The following is a 13,648-nucleotide window of genomic DNA, read 5'->3' as shown; positions in this document are numbered from 1 at the left end:
CAGAATCAGCCAAAAAAAAAAAAAATCACACCATTCCCTCCAAATTCCTGTCGAGTTCCTCCTTAAATTTATTTAACCTATCAACTTCCACAACGACAGATGGAAGTTTGTTCCAGCAATTAACCACCCGCTGGCTAAAGGCAAATTTCCGCACATCTATTCTACATCTGTCTTTTCTTAATTTGAATTTATGCCCCCTTAGGTTCGTAATCTGAAAAAGTGGAAGGATCCCATCAGAATTCAACGTGCTCAACCCATTCAAGGCCTTATACACCTCAATCAGATCACAGCGCAGGTGCCTAGTCTCCAGCTGCTGCAATTTGCAGAACTAAAGCCTCTCTTGGTAAGAGGATCCCTTCATTCCCCTTACTAATCTTGTTGCCCTTCTCTGTACACGCTCAAGCAAATCTACATTCTTCCTAAAATGAGGCCTCCAGACCTGTACGCAGTACAGAAGGCACGGCCTGACCATTGCCTTATATAGAGGGACAATCACCTCCTTCTCCCGGCTAGCAAAATTCCTGTACATCATTGACAAAACCCCATGACCTGCCCTGGCAACCTGTCTGCATTGCTCAGAAAACTTCATATCTGACTGCACAATTACTCCCAGTTCTTTTTCATTTTCTACCACCTTAGGTGTAGTACCACACAGTTGGTACTTTCTCTGGGGTTACTTCTACCCATATGCAGTACTTTGCTTTTGTCAAGGTTAAACTTCAGTTGCCACTTCTTACCCCATCTGCCCAAATTATCTAGATCCTGTTGCAGTAGCACACTGCCATTACTGTAATTAACAACCCTGCCAACCTTTGTATCATCTGCAAACTTCGACACTAAGCCTGATATATCTTCATAAATATCATTGATAAATATACAAAACAACAGTAGACACAAAACCGAACCCTGTGGGACTCCACTAATAACATTAGTCCACGAAGAGCACCACCCATTAATTACCACCCTCTGTCTTCTCCCACTCAACCATCCTTTTATCCATTGTAGCAACTTACCCTTAACAAACCCATGCTGTGTCTGAACTATAACTGCAGTCTTGTCTAGGTGATCCTGTATCACCTCTGTAACTAGTGACTCCATTATTTTCCCTGAAACAGAAGTTAGTCTAACAAGTCTGTAATTCGTGTCACCCTTTGATCCCCTTGTGAATTGGGGATACATTTGTACATCTCCAGTCTGTGGGGACCTCCCCTGAGTCCAAGGATGCTGTCATAATTATGGCTAAGGGTTTGATTAGTTGCTTTGCCACCTTCTTTAATATAACTGGATAGATCCCATCCACTGCAGGTACCTTTCTTATGTTTAACTTCAACAATTTCTCCTCCACTTTGCTTTCAGTTATTATAACATCATTAAGCACCCTGCTACAATTTGATAACCTTCTGCCATTTTCAAACCTTAATAACTCCTCATGTGTGAATGTAGATGCAAAATACTCATTCAGTTTGTTTGCTATCTGAGCAGGATCATCAACAGCTGAACCATCGATATCCACGGCGCCTCCGTAGCCAGGTGGGCAGGAGCAGCAGTGCGTAGAACACGCTTCTTGATTATACCTGGGTTCGAGCCCGTGACTAAATACGGAGGATGAGGAAAGGTCAGGTAATGACCACTGCATATCCTCGGAGCAATATGGCCTTAGTTGCTAATGCTCCTAAAAAACAAAAAAAAAAAAAAAAAAAATCGATATCCAGTGGACCAATCAGATTCATCCCCTTCCTTTTAGAGTTTATATAAGTAAAGAAATCCTTGCTGTTTTTCTTGGCATCTTTTGCCAAAGATTTCTTGTAATCTGCCTTCGCTTGCCTAACCTCCTTTGTGACCTGATTACAGACTAGCTTATATCTGCCATAGGCTTCTGAGTCGCTTGATAATTTATATGCATCCCATGCATTTTTCTTCTCTGTCACGAGTCTCATTAGTTCATTTGATAACCATTTAGACCTAAACCTTGAACAATATTTCTTAATAGGTATGAAACTTTTAGTAGCATCCACGATTAATTCCTTGAATGCTTCCCACTTAGAATTTACTGTTGGTAACATCGTCAGTTGATCCCACTGTACAGAATTTATGTGGGTATCATGTTTTGGCTCATGATTGTAATATATACACAGGATGTTTCATAACATGTGGGTCATAATTTCAAGATCAATTCAGCACCTGAAAACAAGAAGAAGAGGTTCGTATAAACATATGTTGTCTAATTCTGAACAGTTACAGTGCTCTAGCTTATGTTAAACTCTAGCTTATGTTTTATTGAACCTTATTCAAGAGTGAATTATTGTTATTAATTATACGTTTAAAATAACATATCTTTTATCTCTAGATATTGTTCAAATATATCAAAAGCAGCTAGAGGCTACTAGAGACTGTTTTGGGAAAAACATTTCTTAATTTGCAATTTTTAAATCAAAAGTGAAAACTTAATTTTATTTAACTTTGCATTAGGTATGTGGAGTCTTGCTGGCTTGAGGGCGGGACAATATATTTCCCACATAACAGTATGGGGTGGGGTTAGCCTTAAAATAAGAATTTATGAATATTTCTGATTAATTTTTCTCTTGTTCAGTAGTATTCATAATAGAATTTTTTTTTTTTCTTTTTCTCCTTTAAACAACAGCTTTGAAGCTCTAATTGCATGGGCCAGTTTTTATTTTGAACTTGGGAATGTAGCTATGAATTTATGTAGTAGTCTCACGTTTTCAGGCCCTGGTTCTCAATCAGTGTCCTTCTAGACAGTCGCCTGCTACTGCATTTACACTCTCCTGTCAGCTTCCATGCAAGTCACAACCTTCTGCTCTCTAGCTAAACTATTTGTTTGTAGGACTTTTGCCTTTTTTTTTATTTTGTTTTATGAAAATTGCAAACATGAAAGGTATTTGAACCTATCGTACTAAGTACGATAGGTTCAAATACCTTTCATAAGTATGCATAAGTATGCATGATTTGGAGGTTTCTCAACCTCTCATGCATGGTTATTGACATTAGACTTAAATTTCCAAAAATTGTGATTTTTAGGAAATACATGCGAAGGGAAGTTGTTCCAGAAAATGGAAGTCAAAGGAATAAATGAGGAAGAAGAAAAGTTGGTTTTCTGAGTTTGAAATTGGACAGTAAAAGGATACTGACTGGTTGTAGCACATGTTCAGGATGGTGGAAGAGAGAGGGGGAATTATAGAAGTCAGTTCAGAAGAACAGTGCCCATGAAAGTATCTATAGAAAATGCATGCAGCCGAAACAGAGCATCTGTGAGACAGAGAGTGGGGTGGAGTGACGTGACTTTGTAAGAGACAGGTGATTAATTAACCTAATTGCCCTCTTTTGAATGGAGTCTAGAAGCCAGAGAGAGAGAGGGGGGGGGTAGCTTATGGGAGCATTGCTCTAGATATAGGAACATTATTTTGTGGTCGGGCTGATTTGAGATTTGTACAGAGTGAATAGCTGTTTAGAAAAGTAATTCAAAAAGCGAAAGAGAATCCAATTTTTTAGATACAAAGGAAGCAGTATTTGTAATGTGAACATTTGATAAGTTGAAGCTGCTTGTGCTGGGCAAGGTATCTGAAACTGGAAGGTGGAATGCAATGTGCTATCATCAGAAAAACTGCAGATAGGATTTCCAGTTAGTGGAAGAAGGTTTTCTGTGTTTAGCCTGTTCTAAAATGTAGTTTGGACTGATTAAAATACAAGAGGAAAAGAGTGGGAGAAAGAACTGAACCTTGGAGAACTCCAAGATCAGTAGAAAAGTTAGAAGATAGAGAGCTGTCAACCATCACTTGCAATGAGCAGTCAGAGAGAAAACTGGATACCCAAATACAAAAAATAGTCCCATAAGATGGAAGGTTATTTAGAAGACCTTTATGCTAAACACAAACAAAGGCCTTTGAAATGTCAAGAGCAACTGCTTGAGTTTTGCCAAACTTTTCCATTGAATTTGCCCATAGATGGGTAATATAAGTCAGAATATCATCAGTGGATCAACGGTGATGGAATCCATACTGATGATCATTGAGCAGACAGAAGGTTTTTGGATAGTTTAGGAGTTGACAGTTATTGGATTTCTCCATTACTTTAGAAAGTGTAAAAAGTAAGTGTAGTGGAATGATAATTGGATGGGAGGGATTTGTCACCCTTTTTGAGGAATTGGCTGGATATTAGTAAACTTCCAAGCAGAAGAAAAAACTGGTGGAATAAGAAAGTATAAAAACGTAACACGGATAGGAATAAGCTCAGGCATAGGTTTTGAGAACAAGTGGAGAAATATCATCAGGACCTAGTTCTTTCTTGGCATCAAGACTTCAAAATTCTGATATCCTTTTGATGGAAGATTGATTGATTTATGAGTTCTTGGTGCAAGAGCTACTGTGGCTAAAATGAGCCGTTAAGGTTTTATAAGGCAGTCTTTGACAGAAGACCACAGGAGGCATTGAATGGTATGTACTGGGAAATGTAGGAGTTGGTTTACCAAGGTCATTGATACAAGAGTTAGAAGCTAGCAAGTCAGGTTTTAACAGATGTCGGAGTAGAGACAGGCAAAAGTTGCAGCCAATAGCTCTGGCAGGAGACCAGCATGCTTGACTACCATTTGGACAAGAAGCAAGTTTTCTGCGCTTAGCCTGTTCTAAAATGTAGTTTGGATTGATTAATAACTGCTTTACAGTTATTGAAAGCTTTGGTGTAGGCAGAAAATGAAGCTGAAGATTTGGATACAAGCCAATTATGATATGCAATATTCTTATCTTGAACAGCCTTATTGCATTTACTGGAAAACCAAGTTTTAGATAAAGGATGAGATTTTAAGGTGGAGTGTACAAGAATAATTTTACTGACCCGATCTGAACAAACATTGACATCAGATTTATTAGTAATTGCAAAAGCTCCAATGTCTCGACCAGCTGGACCTGTGTGCCTAGGAAACAAAAGCCAGCAGGAGTTGTGAACATTGAAATCGCCAAGGAAAATTACCTTACTGTTAGGAAATTTGGACTGGATAAAGCCAAGTTTCAAAGAAAGGAAGTCAAAGAGTTCCAAGTGATTAGTGGAGTTGGGAGAACAATAGAGGAAACAAATGAATTTTACAGAATGGGGTAGAGAGATTTTAAACCAGAGAAGATTGAAAAAAGGCAATTATAAATTACTAAGTCTATGACAGGGAATATCAGAGCAGACATATGCACAATTACCACCTTTGAAGCAGAAGGAATCCTATAGCAAATAATTTGGACAATTGAGATGAGCAGTGGTTTAATTAACTGACAATTGGGATTCTGTTAGGAAAAGTAAGTGGGTTTTGCAGACTAAAAGAAAATGGACATTATTGAGATTGAAACTGAGGCCATGTGTATTTATGAAATGAATGAGGAAGTGTTTGGGAGGTTTAGATCTTTTTGCTGATAAGTTTTGTTAGTTTGACTATTTGATATATTCAGCAGTAAGAAAAGGTGGGGAAGACATGTATGGTAATGAAATTTTTGGTTATGGCATATACACAGCAAGAATATACCCAGCTTCTTGAGCTAACTTGGTGTCAAAAATGTCCTCCCCCCCCCAGACACACTACTCAGATACCAGCACCTCTGTAGCCAGGTGGGCAGGAGCAGCATTGCATAGCACATGCTTCTTGATTAGACCGGGGTTTGAGCCCATGACCACCAAATATGGAAGATGTGGAAAGGTCAGGGAATGACCGGAGCAATATGGCCTTAGTTGCTAATGCTCCTAAAAATCTGGCCGAGTAGATGCAGTAAGATTATATACTACCTGATTTGTATTCTTCCTGGAAAGTTACTAATAGGTTTAATTGAGTTGACTATCTAGCAGCTGGCCAGTGAACACATCGTTTTAAAGCTGTACTCCTGAAATGCAAGGAAGATTGGATTTCAACATGATGACCTTTCACCATTAAAGGACATCAGTTAATCATACTGCATGAAGGAAGAGATGGGGAAGAGGGTTGCCGGAGCTTTTCTCTTTCTGGAGACTAAACATGGGGTTTTCCACTTCACGCCTCTAATAAGCAAAGTGGTGATATTGCACTGGTTGATGAGACCACACTTCGACCCATGCTTATGTTGGTTTAGAACTGGGCGGTCACCTCCAGTATACTAGGTGTTGTATTTCAGGATCTGCATGTGAGGGTTATACCCAGGGTTACTAACAGTCCCACCATTGTGAAGGTGCAAGTAATGGATTTGATTGTCACAGAACAACCAGACTTCATTGAAATTTGATCCACTTGACAAGTGTCACTTGAGTATCAGTTCCATCAGCCTTTTAGACTTCTAAGTAGCAAGCCCAGCTTGTCTATCTGAAATTTTACTTTGTTTCCTCTGTATAATTTTGATATCCTAATTATACCCAGGTGGTTTGGTATTGGTTAGCCCATACCCCATCTTTTCCCACCATTATTACCTTTTATACTTTTGAATTTAACATTATTTTAGCATTATTTGAATTTAACATTATATTTGAAGTACACAGTACCTTATTCAGTTCTGTTTTAACAGTTTATTTTAAGGCAGCAATTTCTCTCATCTTTGTTTTATGCCCAGGGGTTTTGATGAGAGTTATCTATTACCTATTATTGCATGATAACACAGAGGGGTATTCCTCTGTGTGGTGTGGATGCCACACCTCGACCCATGCTATGTTGGTTTACACCTGGGCGGTCACCTCCAGTGTGATGCAAAGATTGCATCTGACTCTGTCTTGTATCATTGTAATAACTGTACTTTTGTAATTTAGTTGTGTAATAACTGTACTTTTTTAATGTAGTTTTGTAATAACTGTGCTTTGTAATGTAGTTTTGTAATAACTGTACACATTTATCTGATAATATAGTTATGCATCTGAGTTAAACATCTTTATTCAGTCTTAATTTAGCTTTGTAATAACCTTACCTCTGTAATTTATCTTATGAGCCCTGTTTTGCCTCTGTTGTTGATTCAGTCTAGCTATGTGATCCCCCAGCAGGCCTAATGCTGTTACTCAGTTGAGTTTTGAAGAATTGCCTTGATGTTAAGTATTTGTATTGTGGATGTTATTTAGTTTTTTTTTTTTTTGTAACCATTTCAATAAACTTATTAACATTTACATGTGCTATAACAGTGTCTTTCTTTACATTAGTCATTTTGTGTATTTGTGAAGTATTATTACCAGCCACATAGTGCAAGGAAGCTAGAGGCTTTTGCTGCACCGGCCAAAAAAAAAAAAAAAAAAGAGTAAATAAGAAAATGCAAATTATGCACTTCTTTCCTCATGCTATCCAGCTGACCTTGAATTTCTTCAAACTGTCAGCCTCAATTGCCAGCAGAGGCAACCTGTTCCAGCAATTAACAGCTCACTGGCTAAATGAAAACTTTCTACAATATAGTCTCAACCTTTTTACCCTGGAAAAGGTTTAGACTAGACTGTAATTTGAATTTATGGCCACTAGTTCTGGAATTCTTTATAAAAGTGAAAATTTCATCTTCATTCATTTACTAACCCCTTTCAGAGCCTTATAAACTTCAATCAGGTCCCCTCTGAGATGCTTGGTTGCCAAGCTCTGTAGCCCACATAATCAGATTTTTTCCTTGTATGGGTACTCTTTTGCTGATCTCACCATGCAAGTTGCCTGTCTTTGGGCTCTTTAAAGAAGCTTAAATGTCTTATTTCAGATGAGGTCTCTGTACTTGGACACAGCATACCAAATGCATTCTCACAATTGCTTTTACAATGGGATCATGATTTCCCTATTTCTACAGGTTAATGTTCAATAAATCATCAATATAACACCATGGACCTTCCTTGATGCCTGTTTACACTGCTCAGAAAACTTCATATCTGCCTCTGTTGTAACTCTCAGATTCTTTTCTTCCTCTACTGTTTTTAATTCAACCCCACCAAGAGTATAATTTATTTTGGGATTGCTATTCCCAAATGCACCTTTCATTTTGCTGCATTAAAACATAGCTACCACCTTTTCTGACCATCTTTGTCCTTTGTATGAAGGAATGCACTGATTTTTTTTCTGATAGATTAAATATTACTAACATCAACAGTTGCTCGTATTCTTTTTTCAGAAACTATGAATGCATATGAGTGTGTATTCATGGCATTTGAACTTATATGGAACTATTATATTAATATTATTATACAAATTGTTGTTTATAGATTAATATTAATTTCTTATATATTTTTCTGTAAGCTCACCTAGGAGTAATTTTGGACGACAGGAGAACTTTCATCCCCCATATCCAAGCTATCAAAGAAAAGATAAAACATTACATCACTATGTTATCACGCTTTACCCGCAAGGACTGTGGGGGTCTTAAAGGACCAACTCAACGCCTTCTATACTGAGAGTATTTATACCAATTGTCACATATGGAGCTGCAGTATGGTACCACCGAATGACTTTAGTGCATGCTCAATGTAAAATTCAGCAAATTCAATGACTTATGCTACTACAAATGACCCGTGCATGTAGAATGACATCAACTGCAGCCCTACAGCTACTAACAGGCTGCCTCCCCTTGGACCTCCACGTCACTTTTATCGGACTCTCTCATGCCATCAAGAAGAATAAGGAAGCTGAATTCCTCACTATTCAAACCGTACCGATACCGACATCAAACAGGAACATAAACGTATGTGGCTAGAATTGATAAACCTATCGCAAACCCACTGGAATAACTCCTAAACTGGTGCAACTACTAAACTTTTCCTCCCTGAGGTAACCTACATCAACAAACAACGTTCCACTTGGTTCTTACCAAACGTCTATGCTTCCTTCCTATTAACTGGCCATGGGTCCTTCAAGAGACGCCTTCTAGAGTTCGGCCTAGTCGAGGATGCCCTCTGTACCTGCAGAGAACCTGAAGACTGGGATCACGTGATGCACTCATGCAACATATACTTAGACCTAAGAATCCAACTATTCCTAGACCTCCACACTACATCACTTTGGCCAGAAACCAAGTTACTGGAATCTAACGATGCTTTCTGTGCACTAACCACTTATGCCAACGAGGTCTTTCGTTGTCGCTGGCATCACCTGCAACTCCCGAACACTACTCCTGGATAACCTCCTCCACACAGCAACTGATACCCAGCACCAGAAACTTCCAGTCATGAAATTGAAAATTGAGGCCAGCCCTGCCGACGCCGCTCCGTGATTCTCCATTGTGACGATCCTGGACTCTTTAATTTGAACTTTACTTGTTCTCTTCTTCCTACCCACAGTCCTTCTCTAGGACTCCCACAACTGCACCTAGCACTCTTCCTGCTCCTTTTTGCCTGGGAGGATGCCTATGCTCTGTCATCCCCCCGCTATCTTACCTGTCTTCCACTTTCCTGTCTCTTCTCTGCTCTTTCCTTGGCCTTCCCCACTCTCGCTCCTGCAGGAGTGTGGACGACCCGCCAGATGTCTTTTACTCCCTAGTCCGGCTCCTCATGCCAGTGGATGGTTGCTGGGAGGCTCCTTCCTGGTGATAGTGCCTCCCAGTAACGAAGAGGCCAGTCAAACAACGCAAACAACACACTACTCACAAATAACCCACACTGACTGGCTGTGCTATGTTAACGCGGATTTGTGGGAAACCACAGGAACCGCATAACAATAACACTATGTCCACTATGTAAGCTCCTCCAGAAATTCATACCCAGAAAGGTGAATGATATATATATATATTATCAGAAAGCATATCACTATACAGTAGGAGAAATTGGTTGTTCCAAGTAGGACTTTAACCGAATGCCTAGTAAACAACAGGTGCAAAGGACTTTGCTTAAATGCAGAAACTTCCCTATTTACCAAAGGCTCAGCTTTATGCCTTCACTGTGATCCTTTCGAATTTGTAATTTTTGGTTGATCCACAGCTAAGCCTTAAAAAAGATTTTATGTTTTTAAAAGAGATGCCTTCTGATTTGAAGTTATCAGCACCTTACAAAATACAGATAGCTAAAAAAAAAAAGCTTCAAAGCTTTGAGCAGAGACAAGTGGAGAGCATTTCCAAAGTGGAGAAGGAAATATTGCTCTGATTTTCAACAAAATGACCTTTGGCTAACTCAAAGACTTAGTAACAATGAAGAGAAATCTAAGAAAACTTTTAGAGAAAAATTAAAGCAAACTGAAAAATTTAGAAGTCAACTGAAAGCAAGATTGGCAAACACTAGCTCTTCATACTCAACCCAAATAATTCAAAAGCACTAAGAATTTTTAATCAACACTAAAACATACATCAGAAACTCTGCTCAAGCAGTAACATTTAAGTGGCTTCAAGTGCTCAAGAACATTGTTCCCAAAAGCACAAATTGCTCTTAAATACTAGTCATTTTATTTAGAAAACAGGATTGGATCAACTACAGCCTGAAGAAATTAGATTCCTTTTAATTTTTTAATTTGATATCCATGTACAGAAACATTCGATTTCATTTCATGAAAAGTTTTTTTGTCAAATTTCTGGATTGCGCATGGATAACTCCTGTTCCTCTCTTATATACATGTCAGTACATGTCCAGTAATAAGAAGATCAGCCTCCATGAACTGACCATTTGGCTTTGCTGTGTAGATGATAGTTCCCAGTAAAGGTGAGCTAGACAAGTTCCATCAAACTTGTTTGTAGAATAACAGCATCTGATTTCAAAGTGAAGTTGAAATTAAAAAATAATTTCTATTTTTAGATGTTCTAATTAACAAGTCATTTGATACCTTTCACACCTAGGACTTTTACAAACCCACAGACACTAAGGTATTGAAGTTTTTACCTCACCACTGAGTAACAACCAGACTGGATATTAAGTAATACCTCATGCACAGGTCTCTCAATGTTTTTTTTCAGGAAATATTGCTCTGAATATTTAGTTATAAAGAGCTGAACATCTCTGACTTATTCAAATGACTACCCTGTACATCAGATTGACACAAACAATGAGAGTTATTCTTAAAATTTAGGAATTCAAGTTAATCTCTCCACAACAAGTCATTTCAGTTCCTTACGAAAATATTAGTCACAAACTTAATGGCCATAAAATAAAACCTATTTCACAGGTTCCAGTAACAGAACTTTCAGAAATATATAATCTCTCAGACACAGCATGGGTTTGTTAAGGGAAAGTCTTGTCTGACAAATTTGATTGGATACTATGATATGGTTACAAAGGAACTAGATTGCAAAAAATAATTTTGAAATCATACACTTGGATTTCAGGAAAGCTTTTGACACTGTTGCACATGGAAGACTACTGTATAAATTGGAACTCTATTGAGGTATTTGAATGGTATTAAGGACAAGTTGCTACAATGGATAAAAGGATGGTTGAGCGGGAGAAGACAGAGATTGGTAATCAGTGGATGCTACTCTTCATCCCCTGATGTTATTAGTGCATGAAGAATAGCACCAAACCCTGGAGTCCCCCAGGGTTCAGTTTTGGGCCCACTGTTGTTTTGTAAATTTATCAATGATATTGGTAAAGGTGTATCAGGTTTAATGTTGAAGTTTTTAGATGATACAAAGGTTGGCAGGGTGCTGCTGCAACAGGATCTAGAAAAGTTGGGCAAATGGGCTGAGAAGTGGCAGCTGAAGTTTAACATTGACAAATGCAAAGTATTGCATATGGGTAGAAGTAACCCCAGACTTCATGCTCCTCCCAGAGAAATGTACCAACTGTTTGGTACACTTAGGGTGGTAGAAAATGAAAAAGACCTGGGAGTAATTGTGTAGTCAGAAATGAAATTTTCTGAGCAGTGCAGACAGGCTGCCAGAGAAGGTCATAGGGTATTGTCAATGATATACAGGAATTTTGTTAGTAGGGAAAAGGAGGTGATTATCCCTTTGTATAAGGCAATGGTCAGTCACACTTTGAATACTACATACAGGTCTGGAGGCCTCACTTTAGGAACAATGTAGAGTTGCTTGAGCGAGTACAGAGAAGGGCAACAAGATTGGTGAGGGGAACGAAATGGTGGTCTTACCAAGAAAGGCTTAAGTTCTGTAAATTGCAGCATCTGGAGACTAGGCACCTGCGAGGTGATCTGATTGAGGTGTATAAGGCCTTGAATGGGTTGAGCAGGCATCAATTCTGATGGGATTCTTACTCTTGAAAGACAGTTGTAGAATGGATGTGCAGAAGTTTGTTTGCCTTTAGTCAATGGGTAGTTGATTGCTGGAACAAGCCCGTCTCTCGTTGTGGAAGTTGATAGCTTAAATGAATTGAAGGAGGAACTGGACAAATGTTTGGAGGGAATGGATATGTGAAATGTTTTTTTTTTTTTTTTTTTTGGCTGATGCAACTTAAGCTTGCCTTCTTACCTCACACCTCTACTACCACCCTCTTAGTGTAGGTTATATATTTTTGATAGCTTCTAAATCCCAAGCTCTAAAAAAATAACAATTTCTGGATGAACATTATATTTTATTGAATCACTGTGGATCAAGAACTGCATTCTTTCTTGTGTTGAAAATCAGATATTTATATGCACCAAAGAGATCACCATAATTGGTTTCTCTCCTCCTCTCTGCAAGACAGTGACAACTCTTGAATGCTCTGATAATTTAGAGCATTCAAGATGTAGTTTACATATGCACAACTGAGGAATTTCCATGTGCACAGATATCATAATGGCTGTTAAATTAGTAGCTGGTGGGAAGAATACCAGTAAACTTTTCTGAATTTTGTTGTAGTTCAGCCATGACTACATATATTTTTTCAGTGTATTTTTAACTGTTTTCAGTGTATAATAGGATTTTATAACTTCCAGTACATTGAAGAAAAAGCTCAGGGTTAGAACCTCAGAAGATATAATTTCGTTAATGTGTAAATACATTATTTTTTTAATCTTGTTAGATTAAACCAAATTCTTCCATCATTAATCTGTTTTTTTTTTAAAATTGTTCTAACAGTGCAATAATGAATAAGCTTTATTTATGCATATGTTGAAAATGATAACAAAATTCTGTATAATGTTTCCCCAGGATGTACATTTATGATCGAAATTCATACAAAAGAATCAGCTGCTGTCAATATAACTTTAGGAGATGATCCTGAATTTCAGGTGAGAAAATTTAGCTTAAAAGGAAAAAAAGGTATTTTGAAATGTATGCTTCTAAAATTGAAAAGTGATTTAAAAAAATACTGATTTTTTTGTTTCTATAAAAACAGCATATTTGATAGGGAAAATGTGTTTTTTTTTAAATTTGTTTTATTAATTTTCAATGTAATTTCCAATTTTTCAAATGTATAAGCATTTTTTTTTTTCAAGAATGTTTTACTCTGCTTATTCCATAGCATATCATATATTATAGTTCTGAGCTCTCTATACAGATCTCTAGACAATTAATTTCAATCAAAGAAAGGCTTACATTTTGTACATTTTTTAAATCCACTGTTAATTTTATCCATTGCAAATTGAGTTGTTAGTTCAATATCACTATCTTTTAAAAATCTTTCTCTCATAGCTCTGTAATTTATGCTTTGCTTTGCTTATGTAAAAACAAAATGGCTGCCAATATTCAGAAGTGTAAGAGCATATGTGATTGTTTATGCAATGTCTGTGAAGTATATAGCAACTTAGACTGCTTGACAGCTGTTGTTAGAAATGGGCACAAAAGAAGCATTGAGGTAGAAAACATGAAACTTGTGCTGTGAG

The 13,648-nt window shown here is 37.7% G+C and overlaps 1 protein-coding gene across 1 annotated transcript in view; it reads left to right on the top strand.

Annotated features, from left to right (window-relative positions):
- The window catches only part of PolZ2 (DNA polymerase zeta subunit 2), an 85,922-nt gene that overhangs the window by 45,766 nt on the left and 26,508 nt on the right, over nt 1-13,648 (top strand). The window contains exon 5 of the mRNA XM_090368785.1: nt 12,975-13,054. Coding sequence (XP_090224911.1) covers nt 12,975-13,054 — 80 coding nt within the window. The remainder of the gene's footprint in view (nt 1-12,974; nt 13,055-13,648) is intronic.

This window comes from Mastigoproctus giganteus, chromosome 2 (assembly GCF_048544385.1).
Source record: "Mastigoproctus giganteus isolate SK-2022 chromosome 2, ASM4854438v1, whole genome shotgun sequence".
Taxonomy (NCBI): Eukaryota; Metazoa; Arthropoda; class Arachnida; order Uropygi; family Thelyphonidae; genus Mastigoproctus; species Mastigoproctus giganteus.
The sequence above is the reverse complement of the archived record's forward strand: the minus strand, read 5'-3'. Positions and strand labels throughout refer to the sequence as shown.